The 11,773-nt window shown below is 41.7% G+C and overlaps 1 protein-coding gene across 2 annotated transcripts in view; it reads left to right on the top strand.

Annotated features, from left to right (window-relative positions):
- Positions 1-9,968: 9,968 nt before the first annotated feature.
- Positions 9,969-11,773, top strand: part of PRMT3 (protein arginine methyltransferase 3) — a 56,632-nt gene continuing 54,827 nt past the window's right edge. The window contains exon 1 of one of the 2 annotated variants that reach the window (XM_053946438.1): positions 9,969-11,393. In XM_053946438.1, coding sequence (XP_053802413.1) covers positions 11,269-11,393 — 125 coding nt within the window. In that variant the 5' untranslated portion in view covers positions 9,969-11,268. Of the gene's footprint in view, positions 11,394-11,461; positions 11,670-11,773 lie in introns of those variants that run through there. The other variant, XM_053946439.1, reaches the window with a different exon arrangement.

The raw sequence follows: 11,773 nt of genomic DNA, 5'->3' as shown, positions 1-11,773 counted from the left end.
AACATTTGTGCCTTTGTTTTACCACTGGCAGATGCAACAGGGTCATGCACATTAGCCAAAGAGAGAGTAATACACAGATGCTGCTTTATTTAGGTTGGCAGAAAGTTATATGTTCCATTTAAAATGTCTGAGATTTAATAGGTCAACCTCTTTTGAAAATTATGAGTAGCTGTTTTGGGGGGGTTTTTGTTAATATGTTCCACTGATTTGATTAATATTTTTGATAGGATAGGTATGTGTTCTGACAAAAGAAGCTGCTGAAAGAAGAGTTTGAGAACAGCCTGTAAAAGACCTGAGCTTATATGGAAGAATCATTTGAAACAATTGCTGAACAGCCAAATTTAGAGCTATTTTAACATTACTCTCCAAGTAGATACGCTCACAGTAATTGCGCTGACTTTTGGAAGTCACTGATCTGAAATGTTGCCTCTGAGACTTTACATCTGCAGTCTGTTTCAGAGCTAGGACCCTGTTCTCAAGGCTGATACTTAGAAAATCTATGTTTTGTTTCAATAGACTTCCCAGAGGATTTTTTCAACTGAAATAACTTTTCCCCTTCTACTTAAAACACAGCTTGGGTATGTTAAGTCCCTGCACAAAGAGCATAAAATGTGAGTTAGTTCATTTTTTTACTTTTAGTTAACTCCTTCAGTGTCAACAAGAAATTTTCCTAGAGTTAATTGCCTTGTACTGAAGAGTCAAGACCACCTATTTCAAGACTTGTTTCAGGCAGGGTATGTGCAACATATCTGAGGCATCAGCTTGCCCACAGCTCTTCCTTCCTTGTTGTCGCAGAGGGAGAACATCTACAGGAACAATTCAGCAGTGGTAAGATGAGTAAAACCCAGACTTGCAAAGCCAGCTCACCGAGTCAGCATTGTGTCCCTGGGTGCTTCAGAGGCTCAGTGTGTGCCTATCAACACTGCCTGTGTGCCTTAACCCTGAATTATCCTGCACCACCTGAGTAAAGTGCCATTGTATTACCAGCTGTCATACCAACGTCTCCAGGGCAAAGGCAGGCAGGCAAGCAGTGAAGATGAGCAAATCCAAGAGGAACTGTGTTTGTAATGCTGCACCCCTTGTGCCTCACAGAAGATCTGTCTGTGAGCCACCATGCAAACACAAGTAACATCCCAGCTCCACAAGTCTGTGGCTTGGAGGTGAATTCAACATGGTTCAACAGTGCAACAGCTGCTTTGTTAGCATTTTATATATTGTAAATCAAAGCAGCTTACTTCTCTCACTCCTTAGTGCCCCAGCCCACAGACTAAGCAAGATTTTACCATAATGCTGTAAAAAGAAAAGGGAAGGCTCAGGAGCTCTTGTATTCTTAAGTTTCAAACTGATGGATTGAAAGTGGAGGAGCCAGTAAATGTGCCGAGGGTTTGGTGGCATAGGCTTGCTCATGTTTAAACTGTGAAACATTTGCAAATGTCTACTTAAAGGCAACATTAAAACAACAGACCTCTTTCGCTTTTGTGGCTTTGCTTACCAGCTACAGTGTGCCATATCAGACTATGAGGGTTGGGAGGAGAGATCTGAAATGTAACAGCTTTAAAAAAAAAAAAAAAAAACAACCAAAAAAAAAAACCCAAACGTTTTTAATCAGCTTGAGAGCCCAGTGGATTTGTGAAATCGTTTGGGATTAACAGGCTATTGATTGCTAATAAAACAATATTTAGCTTTGTCTGATGAACAGCAATGGAAAAAGGTGTGGGCACCTTGTCAAACACGACCCATTGAGGACGGATGATGGGTTAAGTGTGGGGGTCTGAGTGGCAGCGTGGGTGCCCAGTCTTCAAGGAGAACTTGTCAGTTGTTAGTGAGGCTGGTGAAAGGAAGGACGCCAGCGCCTGATGGCTGGGGTAGTATTGATGCAAGTTAGCTGACTAATCAGATTGAAAAAGTCCCATGGTATTTATGTCACTTAAATTTTCATCAAACAATTGGAGACGACAGCACTCTATTAAGAAGAGGTTGATCCAGAACTAAAGCTAAATAAATTAGGGTCTCAGTTAAATCAAATTATCCCGCTGCTGGCCTTGGATTAACCAAGGGAGACAGCGTCAGTCTAGGCACTTTTCATTGGCTGGTTTATTTTTTTTTTTTTTAAAGAAGCTGGTACAAAGAATGGGAGATTTAACACACAGCTACTACTCATAATACCTCAAATAAGCACCTTTTAAAGAAGCAGGAATTAATATTTATCAGGAAAATTTGCAGTTTCACTGAAGGATATTTTCATTTTTATGTTAGGAGGGTTTTTTTCAGTGAAATGAACTGAAAATGAGGTTAAAATTTGTCAACAAAAATCTAGACAGAGAGAACATGAAACAACCTGGCACAGAAATGGAAACACTAGCCCAACTCTACCTATTGATTTCTTGTTAGACTCATAATATTTTAGTTTACCTGCTCTAAAAATGCTTTGATTGCACATTTACATTTTGCTATTGTTTATTTACATTTTTTGTGCTGGGTAAGAAATTCTTTTTCCTCTTTCCTACATTCTTTACACCTCTGGGTGTAAAAATCTTTGAGGTATCCGGATTGTCTCTGAGAAAATAATTTTCCCAAGCTGCCTTATATTTTCTCCTGTAAAATTTTCACTAAAAGTTTACAGCAAGAGATAGTAACTGTCTTTTCAATAGTAATAACATGAAAAAAAAAATACTGTGTTTATAGTTCCTCTACAAAGATTTAACTGAACTGTTGCAATAAATCTTTCAGGATCCTGAACTCTTGAAATATTCCAAATCTGTGTGTTGTCATAATCATAGAAAAGTAACTCTGGTTTTCTAGACACAGAAATGAAAGTAAAATCCTTTGCTGGAAGTAATGAACTGAATTCATCCCAGTTAACCACAAATTTTTTTTTGAAAAATGCAATGTGATGAATAAACACCTCCTTCCATCTTTGTTGCAAAATTAAAAATAATTTTTGCGAGAAAAGCAGGGTAAACTGATGTAGTATTATGCCTGAGTCTACTTTCTGATTGCTTCTTTTTCTGACTTCTACCTGGTTTTTGCTGCCCATGATCATTAGTGTTGTTCCTCATTCTTCTGAGGCAATCATAACTTAGGGAAAGTGAAGCTGAACAAATAAATACTTGTATTTTTGTTACATCTGTCAAAATGGAGGTAATGGGATCAGCTGTGATCTAGTGCACGCTCAGGTAAATCATTTTCACTCATGTGTAATAGACCTAAGAAGTATAACTGGCTTCTGGTAGTCCCTATTCTCCCATAATCTACAAAAATTTCATAGTCATCCTCTGCTTGCGTTTCATTTCTGTTCTTATTAAGCCCTTGGAAATGCAGGCACTAAGCACCTGGTTCCTTACATAGCTATTTCACATATCCTAATGCTCCTTTCATTTAGGATTTCTAAATTTCCAGCTCAAACAATTTGATCCTTTCTTTTTTGTTGCACACTTCAAGATTCCACTCTTTGGTCAGCTCTGGTGGACATAACCTTGCAGATGCTCATCCCTGCACAAGAAGGTTTTTTTTTTCCCCCAGGTAACTCATCTACTTATTTCCCTCCAAAGCTTGCTAAATGCCTGACATCCATTCTTGTGATACTAAGCATCTTGCAGATACTATAAAAAAAAAAAAGTTAAGGACCAAATAGTTGCTTTTGGGGGGTTGTTTTCAATGCACAGCCCTCACAGTTCTGCTAGTTTGACCTGAAAGCTTATCAGAATGGCACCTGTCTTTGCTTGTTTTCTTACTGTGGATGAATAAAGATCATGTATTTTCATGGTAAAGATGTGATCTAAGGTGAATGCTTCATTTTATTTCAAACTGGGATAGGATTTTTTTGTAGTTTTTCTGCACAATCATTTACTCTAAGTTAAGGTATTTTTTCCCTGTAGAAAACAGACATTTTCCCTGCAGAATCACAAGTATTATGAGACAGAAAAGTTGGAGATGCTGACAGCTGCTATCTCTGTGAACAATGGTTTATCCTCAACGTGCTTATGAATTCTTTTATCTGCATTTACCCTTTGGACAGAAACAGTCAATGTAACCCTGAAGACCAGTGATTTTTTAAGTATCTCATTATTTTTGTAGCAATACCTGTTTGGAGAGATCTCAGTTGGATTCCAGTGACCTGTAGCATCTGAAACGATCCCATTTTCCTGAAGCTGCTCCACAATGCACATTTTATGGAGGTACTTCTGTAGAGGTATAAATGTGTGTGTATAACATACTGAGTCCCACACTTTGTAATATAACCATAACCCTAGTTCCAGGGTGAATTTTTGTTAAAAACTAAGCAATAACAACAACAAACCCAAATCCCCCTAGTAAATAATACCCCTTCCCTGCCACCCACTCCCCCCAAAAAAAAACAAAACCAAAAACCCAACAACCCAACAAGCCAAAACCTGCCCCTGTCCAGATAAAAGTTTTGTTTTGCAGCCCATACTTTCCTTTGGCAGCCCTTTCCAACCCCACTTCAGCTCCAGATCTAGGCTTACCTTCTCTCTCAATCATAAGCTAACCCTGGTTTGAGGGTGAGCCCTACAAACAGTGTGATGGGCTTTGCCCAGAGGAAAAATGCCTCAGTCAGTTAGTATACTAAGGGAAATACGGTCATCATTTTATGAAACTTTTAAACTGACTGAGCATTTAAATTCAGAATAGCAATTCTGCTTTTAATACTACTAACTTTTCTTTATGATAAGAATAAAAAATACCTTTTGACTACAATTCATTCCCTCTGCATACAAACTGACACTCACATTTTCTGATTTATACTTCATTTAACTCTTTCCAAGCTTTTATTATTTTAACAGATTCTAAATTCATCCTTTGGCTGTGAAGGCAATAAAGGGTTAAGAGCTCACTGTCATTACTGATGTTTTACTTGCAGGGATACCATTCTGCAAAAGGTGAGGTTTCTGCACCTCGTTCTATTGAACCTAAGGCCTCTGGAACTGTGCTTTTCATTGCTGTGTGATGTGGGGAAGTGACAGTGTTGTGAGAACCTGTTCATCTCCACACATCTTAAAGGCTCAGTGAAAAAGCCACTATTTGTTCTACCTGGCTACAGAGCATTTCCATCATTGAATCAATAAAAATGCAACAAACTGGAGTTGGAGGACTGAATATAAATGTATTTGCTTTTGGGAGTGTCATTCTTGGCACTTACATGTAGCAGGCCACCTTTAGTATCCAAGGAGTGTAAAGCAAAATTTTGGACAGTTTGGACTTTCTGGATAGAAAATGCTTTTGAAAAATTGTCTTTAGTTTTGAGTTTCATGGTTGTGAGCTGTTGTCTGCTCTGTTGGTGACCTTGAGTGGTTAAAATGTAAAAAATACAACTCTGACTAAAGAACTAAGAAGTAATTTGGTTTGTTAATATGAATTTTTAAAAATCTGCTCTCTCTTTATTTTCTAATATATTTTACACAGGGTAAAGTCATAGCCATTTAATAATAGATTGTTAAAAATACTTTTTTTCCCCTACACATTTTCTATTAGCATATTTCTTTGGTTTTAAATCATGACAAGCATGGGAGCCACAAAAAAGTGATGCAGGTAGAGAATAAAGTTACACATGCTTGGAAATCCAGATGAAACAAAGCCCACAAGTGATATGTTGATACCATATTTTGTGTGTGAACACCCTCCAACAATCTCCCCAGTGTTGTGTTTCCAGAACTGGAAAAAAGTTTGAAATGCAGTAAAAAACCCCAGCAAATATTTCAAGTTTCTTCCCCTTGGCCCAGATTATGAAATAGTAATCCATTACATTGTAAATCTTCCTGTACCATGCAAATCCCTTTACAAGGATTAGGAGATTGTAACAAAGATGATCATATTTCAATAGGTACCAGTGTAAGTTATATATTTCTGCTGCAGATTTCATGCAGTCCTCACCCTACACATTACATACAGTGACCCAAACAAACAGGTTCTTTACATTTATTGAGAATCTTAATTCACACAACAATAAAAAAGAAGGCTCGGTTACAAGGCTGTGCAGCACATTCAGCCTGTGCTCTCTGAGGGGACTCAACAATAGCTGAGGGTGTACAATGGAGCAAAGACGATGCAATCAGTGACCCCTTGCCCCTTGGGAGGGGGTAGAGGAGAATTTCAGTAAAACACAAAGAAGCTGCTGTTTCTGCTTTTGCTGCTATCAGCCTGAGTACTGCTGACAGAGCAGTGCCTGTTAAATCTATTTCTGCTCCTAACTGCTTGGGCAAGAGTAGAGGGAAACTGCATTTTATCATTCTGCATCACTTCTGTTTCTTTCAGGGGATTGGATCCTACTTAGAGGGCATAAGAAGCATCTAACTTGGCTAGATTTCCTCTGTACACTAAAGGAATGCAGCACTTTGCCAGCATTTTGCACTAATTCTAATTCATTGAGTCATACTGAATTGCTATGTAGGAAAAAAATTCCATGAGAAGCACTTAGTTCACACCACTAAGTAGTGTTTGCAAAATTGGTGGTATCTTCTCATACTTGTAGAAGTCTGAATGGATATAGGATTTTTTTAAAGTACAGGACAAAATTTGTGAAGGAGTCTGACTTAGTAGGTCTTAGACCCTTCATCAAATTTGGCATTCTGGTCTTATCTAAAACCAGTTTCCAAATTTAGGTTTTTCATGTCCCTCTGGATTTGCCTGTAACTAAGCAAGCCTAATCTGTTTAATTAGTACCATACTTAAAAGTCTTCATTAGCTTTGAGAGGTAGGAGGGTGAAAGGGAAAATTAAGGTATATGGACAGATATACAAGTACAGCTGAAAGATCAGGAATTGTAATCCAGACAAGTAAAATCAGACTTTCATGTTTCTTTCTTGAAATCTGTATCCCATTCCTTTTTTTTTCTTTTTAATTTGTTACCATTCAATTCAAATCTCTTTGCTTTTATACTCAGCAAACACTACTGAATTTGCATTCTAAAAATGAGATGACAATCAGACCCTTGGTTACACCCCTCTACAAAATCTGCAAAGATGATGATAATGCTGACTGTCACTCTGTTGAGCAACGATTATAATGCATTAACAAACACTTGGTACCTTCCTTTACATTGAGAGATACATACTGAGCGCTCTTGCAGACTCAGCCTTTGTAAAATAAATTTCATAGAATCATAGAATTCTGAATTGGAAGGGATCTATCAGGATCCAGTCCAACTTCTGGTCCTAGGCAGATCAACCCAAGAGTCACACCATGTGTCTGACAGTGCTGTCCAAATCCTTCCTGAACTCTGCCAGACTTGGTGCTGTGACCACTGCCCTGCACTGTTCCAGTGCCCAGCCACGCTTTGGGTGAAGAACCTTTTCCTGACATCCAACCTAAACCTCCCCTGACTCAGTTTATTGCTTTTTCCTTGAGTCCTGTCCCCTCACAAGGAAGTTTTCACTGTAGTGAGGTCTCCCCTCAGTCTCATCCAGGCTGAACAGTGAACAAGGGATCAGTGAACAAGTGATCAGTGAACAAGTTCACAGTGAACAGGCTGAACAAGTAATCTCAGCTGCTCCTCACATGGCTTCCCCTCCAGACCCCTCACCATTCTCATGGCCTTCCTCTGGACACTCTCTAACAGCTTAATGTCTTCCTCACATTGTGGCACCCAAAACTGCCCCAGCACTTGAGGTGAGGCCACTCCAGCTCAGAGCAGAGCTCGCCATCCTGTGCCTGATGCCCCCAGGCATCAGGGCTGGCCCTCCTGGCTGCAGGGCATTGCTGACCCATATTCAGCTTGCCCTTAACCAGGACCTCCAAGTCCCTTCCTGCAGTGCTGCTCTCCAGCCTCTCGTTCCCCAGTCTGTACACACAACTAGGCCTGCCCAATCCCCAGTGCAGAAACTGGTGCTTTGCCTTGTTAAACTCCACGCAGTTGGTGATTGCCCACTTCTCTGATTTCTCCAGGTCTCTCTGCAGGGCTTCTCTGCCCTCAAGGGAGTTGACAGCTCCTCCCAGTTTAGTGTGGTCAGCAAACTTACTTAATGTAGATTAGCTTCTTATGAAAAACAAGATGGAATGGGAGGAAACTATCACCATGTCTGACCTGGTGAGCAGTGTGGCACAAGTATAGCAAAACATGTGGTGCTGAAAATCCAGTACCTGGTACCTTTGAGATTTTCACTTCAGGCTAGCAGCTGTAGTTTGTTCCTGTGATGGCAGCTCTGGAGCAGCCAGGTAGTTTCATTTGGAAAAAGAACCCATTTGATGTGTGGTGTGACCAAGCCGAGCACCAAAGCATAGTAAGTGGGGAAGTTTGGCAAATCAGCTTTTAAAGATATGTTTGATCTCCTGAACCAAAGTGCCAATGCAGAGGCCTGCAAACTTCACTAACTTTTTAACTTACTCACAGATAACCAATTTGATCCAAAAGTACAAGATGTCATTTGTTGTAGATGTCAGTGAACCCAATGGGAAGAATGATGATGTCTAACTCCATTTTCAGAAGGCTGAATGATTTCTCTATTATAATTATATTATAATACATTAATATGCTATATAAAAGAGGATACTAAATACTAGATGCTACTTTCTCTAACTATCATATCTCACTAACTCACAACTCGTGACCCTGTTCTCCAGAGTCTAGACACAGGTGGATCCGATTAGCCATCAGGCCCAAACAATCCACCAAGGTCCAACCAAGCGCTCACTCTGGGTAAACAATTCTCCAAACACATTCCACAAGAGAAAAACAAGGAGCAGAAATAGTAATTGTTTTCTTTTTCATTTCTCTCTGTGCACCTCAATAAAAAATCCTTGAGAGAGAGAGAAATGTGCTTGCCACAGTCATTTAAAAATGTGTGATGCCTAGGGAGGCACAGCTGACTAATAGCAGCAATGAGATATAGCAGATTTCTTAAGTATGTTCTGTAAGGGAATAAACACTGCACAAACACCTGACTCAGAGCAGTTCTAGCAGGATGCAGAGCTTACCTCTGCTCCTGCCATTATATAAGATAGTCAGGTTCCAGGCAAAATAGTAATCTCCTTATCTTTGGAAATATTTGTAGTAGCACAGATATGAACTCAGACACTTCGAGGGCACAAATTGTAAAAATTCCAGCTTCGACATTTCCCCTAACACATCTTGCTTAGGAGAACCATGGGAACCAGCACTGTTTATTGCTGAAGAGATGTGTGTTTCTGTCAGGTACAAAATACCGAGAAAATGAAGGAGCTTCAGTAACCCAACTGGAACGTCAGGTGCTAACTGTGGTCTTCAAGTGATAAGCTTCAAGCTTTGGTTTTCTATATAGTTTTTTAACCACTCTTTAGCTTTTGCATTTTAATGAGGTATCATTAAAGGATATTAGTTATAATGGACATTAGGAAGAATTTCTTCATAGAAAGGGTGATTAGACATTGGAATGGGTTGTCCAGGGAGGTGGTGGAGTCACTCTCCCTAGAGGTGTTTAAGGAAAGACTGAATGTAGCACTTAGTGCCATGGTCTTGTTGCAAAATTAAATTTCCTTAAGAAAGGATGTGCTATAATGTTTGATATTTGCATACTTTCAAGCCTAACCAACAAGAAGGGAGATCTTATTGGTGGGAGAACCACTAACAAGCTCTAAGGGATCTCCAGGTGTTAGAAATCAAATTAATTGATAGTAGAATTACCTTGCTAAGGTTTAGGGCTTGGAAATGCTTCAGTGATCTCAGACCTGGGGGGAGGTTAAAGCTTGGGAAGAAGGATGTACCCCTGATAGTTGACACAAAGAATGCAGAATTTATGAGGACCCCAGTATTATGGCAGAACCCCTATCAATGTTTGTTTTACCTTGGGCCCTTCTGGGGGCTCCCCAAATCGGGGGAAAACCTCCTGTAACAGTTCTGTGCCAGGAAGAAGGAGACACATGGGACTTTTTCAGTCTTCACTTCCTTGTTTATTATTATCTAAAGTTTCGCATGCTGTCCACTACAGGCTCACCGCACTGGAAAAGCACCGCAAAATGGCCCCGAAATGTACAGTTTCAAGGTCTTTTAAAGTGGTTTTAGCCAATTAATTCTTAAAATGTACATTATTTCTACTTATCTACCAATAACTCATCCCTTGCCTGTCCACGTAACCTCTGCACTGTGCTTTCCTTGACCAATCACTATGTGCCACCAACACTGCAGAAAATGGAGTAGATGAAGAAGAAGAGACGGACTACACCCAAATTCCTCCATCTTGCTTCCTATGTACACCATACTAAAAATCCCAAAACCTAAATTTCTTCACCCAAGTGACAAACCAGACTACTCTCTATTATCGATTTCACACTTTTGTAGACTCTAGTCTATCTTGAAGTCTTGGAAGTCCTCTCCATGGGCGAAGGTTAAAGGCAGCGTTTCTCTGGGTGTCAGAACCTCTCAGAGCAGAGAGAGAAATAAAGAAGAAACTAATAAAGACAATTCAGCAACTGTGCTGCAAGCAGTTCCAGCTGGGTAATAGGTGAGTCCAGAGGGGGAAGATCATGGACTCACACCTACCCAAGAAACCACCAACGCAAATAAAGACTGAGCACACAGCCTAACAACATAAGGAGGAGAATCTTTAACCAATAGAAGACTATTAATATTAATTAATAAGAGAATACTAATTAATAAGAGAACTATGTAACTTGTAGCCCATGGACACTAATTCCTTTGCTGAAATGTGTAAATAGTGTATAACATATAAATAAAAGTTATGATCGTTTGTGTGCTTTATTTGTGGAATACCACCCAGGCTTGTGCAACTCTGAAATAAATAATCGACATCTCTCGAGTGTGCGTTATTGGCTTGTTGCACACCGGGTAATGAATCCGAGTTTTGTGGGCAGTCTGGTTGACAAGGTGGTGTTTGGTCACAGGTCAGACTCGATGAGCTCAGAGGATTTTCCAACCTCATTGCTTCTGTGACTCTCCGGTTCTGTCAGTCGCTAAACCTTATTTAAAAGCCGACATTTAAAAGGGCGTGCTGTTCCCTCTAACCCTCCCATGGCAGCCGCGCCGTTTGCGAGACACCAAAAGCCGGGCGCTTGCCAAGCGCGGACGTCGGGATTCCTGCTCCGCGCTGGAACACGGAACGCCCTCCCGTGCGGGGCGATGCCGAGGGACGGCCCCGCTGTCCCTCGGTCCCGCTGTCCCTCGGTCCCGCTGTCCCGCTGCCCCTCTCTCCCGCAAGATGGCGCCGGCCCGGCCCCCCAGCCCGGCAACGGCAGCGGCTGGAGGCTGCGCCAGGGGGCGCGCGCGGCCCCGCTCCGTCCCCGCCGCCGGAAGCGGCGCGCGCGGGGCCGTGGCGGGACATGGATCCTGAGGAGGAGATGCCCGAGCTGTCCGACGGCGAGGGCGACTGGGACGAAGAGGAGGAGGAGGAGGAGGACGGCGGCGCTGCCGTGGCCCAGCAGACCCGCTGCCTCTTCTGCGACAGGTGGGGGGACGGGGCCCGCGCGGCCCCGTGAGGAGCGCGCTGCGCTGGTGCGCTGCGAGCGCCCGGGCTCGGCCGGCGAGAGGGAGATCGGGAATCCCTGCTCTGTAGCCTCGCTCTGTAGCTTGTTGATCGCATACACGGCCTCTGTGGAGCCAAGGGTGTGTTAGATTCAGACTGAAGGAGGGAATAACGTGGTAATCCGCTTCCCTCGTGCTGAAGCAGCATGGAGGTTCTTCTCCTTTTCTTTTTCATCTTTTCCCGATCGCCGGTATCGAGGTGAGAGTTTTTATTTCGATGGAGCCGATCAAACTGCCCCACCCACCTTGTGTTGGTGTGGTTTTTAGATCTCAGGTTTAACAGGCTTTGCTCTCAGTGTTTGG

This window comes from Vidua chalybeata, chromosome 6 (assembly GCF_026979565.1).
Source record: "Vidua chalybeata isolate OUT-0048 chromosome 6, bVidCha1 merged haplotype, whole genome shotgun sequence".
NCBI classification, from domain to species: domain Eukaryota; kingdom Metazoa; phylum Chordata; class Aves; order Passeriformes; family Viduidae; genus Vidua; species Vidua chalybeata.
Note: the sequence above shows the minus strand (reverse complement) of the source record. Positions and strands in the feature narration are given on the sequence as shown.